Raw genomic sequence first — 2,217 nt, 5'->3', positions numbered from 1 at the left:
AGGCAAGCACCATTACTCTTTATGGTGCTTGCCCTTGGTTGCGAGCAGTTTTTGCTCTCCAGCTATAGCATTCTATGCACAATAATTCAATAATTTTTAAATTTAAAAATTATTATTATTTATATACAAGTTATTTGGAAAAATAATAATTATGTTCATCTTATTTTCTATAATAATTCGTAAAAATAAATAATAGTAGTTAGACTAATATTATTATTATTTTACAAAATACAATTCTTATTTTTAAGTTCTAATTAATTTATTATTAATCTTTAATTTATCATATTCACCACTTTATTTTCTATGTGGCCAATGCATTTGGACCAGCACAGGGCACGGAAAATCTGTATAATAGATTTCTAAATAAATATAAAGATGCAAAGATAGTGGTTAGAGATTGAGAGAGCAAAAAGAGGTCAATTTCTTTAATGGGTATTGACAAAATCCCAAACATCAAGACTGTCACACACCCACTAACACAGTGCCGTGTCCTAATCTTCCCAAATTCATCTTCTTGCTAACAATTATTTACAATAATCCAAGTCCAATACAAAACAGAGACAACCTTCGAATTCCTTGTCGAGGAATTAGAGAAATATGAAGCACTCGAGGGACACAAGTGGGTTTTCCAGTGACTCATTGGTCGTCTGCCCCGTCCCCTCCTCCATGCCCTTATTACTACTCTGCTCCGACTTCCGGCCATTGTTGGGCTCCGTCGGAGCCGCTCTGACACGACCCGGAGACCGGATCGTTCTCCTGGCAGAAGGGCTCCTACCCATTACGGATCTATTCGCGCCGTTATCGACACGGGTCGCTGGCGACCTGGACCGCCTCCCAGAACCTTCCCCGGTGGAGTCACGACGCTCAGTAGCAGTCAACCCGCGCCTAGCCATCGTCACATGACCCGGTTCTCTTTCCTTAACCAGACGGACCGATCCGGAATTTGCCTGACCCGGTGACTGTTCGGATCTCCGGTTCGGCGACTTAGCCACCAGCCTCTCTCTCCTAGCCCCCATGTCCCCATTATAAGCTCTGTTTCTCTGCAGCACTTTCGCCGGTGAAGATCTGTTCACTCTTTGGCGGACCTCTTCGTCTTCGTCTCTCTTCGTGGTAGTGGTTGACACACTCTCGCTCTCGCTATAAACCTTGGAAACCTCAGAGATCTCGTTGTCAGTAGCGGTATTTACCGGCGAGGGAAACTTGTCGATCTTGTTCTTGTCGTCTCCGTCGTCTCCGTCTCCGTCATTATCTTTGACTTCGTTGAACACGGGCTTAGTAGCAGTAGATTGGAAACCTAGAGGTTGAGGAGGCTTCGGCTTCGGGGTTTCGGAGAGTACCTCCTTGATGGTTTCTTCCTCAGCTGAAGGAGGGGGTGCCCTACTCTCATTTGCATCAGATCTCGGTCTTGGCGGTTGAGTTCCCACCGAAGAATGCTGCTGCTTTAGTGAATCAGATGACTTTGCGGTGCTTACACAGCAACCCATTGAAGATTTTTTGACAAAAAACTGTTCGGAACAGCACCACCACCTAAGCCATTACTGGTTTGAGCTCAAGAATGCAAAAGACATTTAACCCAGAAGTTGCAGATAGAGAGACGACGACGACGACTACGACGTTGTCTTGATTTCTGGGAAGGCCAGTTTATGAGAGAATGGATTAGTCCCCAGGGTCAATGAGATTTATATTTATTTTCTTTTGAGTTTTTTGTCATAAAAAAATGATGGGATTTTGATAAATGGGCTCGTGATCTGGGCCTTATCAATTTTCACAAAGGAGTGTTGACGGAAACGTCATGTTTATGCAACAGAGTCTGCATGTGAATTAACACATGGTCAATCAGTATGGGCGGTTGATGAAGGCCACCTAATCTTATTTTGTGGGGTTCTTTGTATATTCTGTCAAAGTGAAGTATCTATCATTCTTTGAAATAAATACAACACTCCCAATTTAGTGTAGGGATCAGTGTGGAATCTGCAAACAGCTATGATCGATCTTAGACAGATCCTAAGATAAAAACAGCAAAAAAGACGCACATTATGGACTAGTCTTTGGAGGAGGCTCAGTGAGTCATAAATTGGGTGGATTCTGCAGTTGAACATACATTTATTTTGGACCCCCCAAGAGTGATGTATTGCAGTGAGGGTTTGCAGCATTAACTAGAGTATCTGTACAATGATGACAACAACAAAAGCCGGTTTGGTTTAGCCGATACAGATG

General features: G+C 42.9%; 1 protein-coding gene across 1 annotated transcript; it reads right to left on the bottom strand.

Annotated features, from left to right (window-relative positions):
- Positions 1-401: 401 nt before the first annotated feature.
- Positions 402-1,925, bottom strand: LOC121266273 (proteoglycan 4). The gene has a single exon (XM_041170051.1). It carries the CDS (start codon positions 1,482-1,484, stop codon positions 588-590), a length of 897 nt encoding a protein of 298 aa, XP_041025985.1. The 5' UTR covers positions 1,485-1,925; the 3' UTR covers positions 402-587.
- Positions 1,926-2,217: the final 292 nt, after the last annotated feature.

This window comes from Juglans microcarpa x Juglans regia, chromosome 5D, assembly GCF_004785595.1.
Source record: "Juglans microcarpa x Juglans regia isolate MS1-56 chromosome 5D, Jm3101_v1.0, whole genome shotgun sequence".
NCBI lineage: Eukaryota > Viridiplantae > Streptophyta > Magnoliopsida > Fagales > Juglandaceae > Juglans > Juglans microcarpa x Juglans regia.
This window is presented reverse-complemented; position numbering and strand designations above follow the sequence as displayed.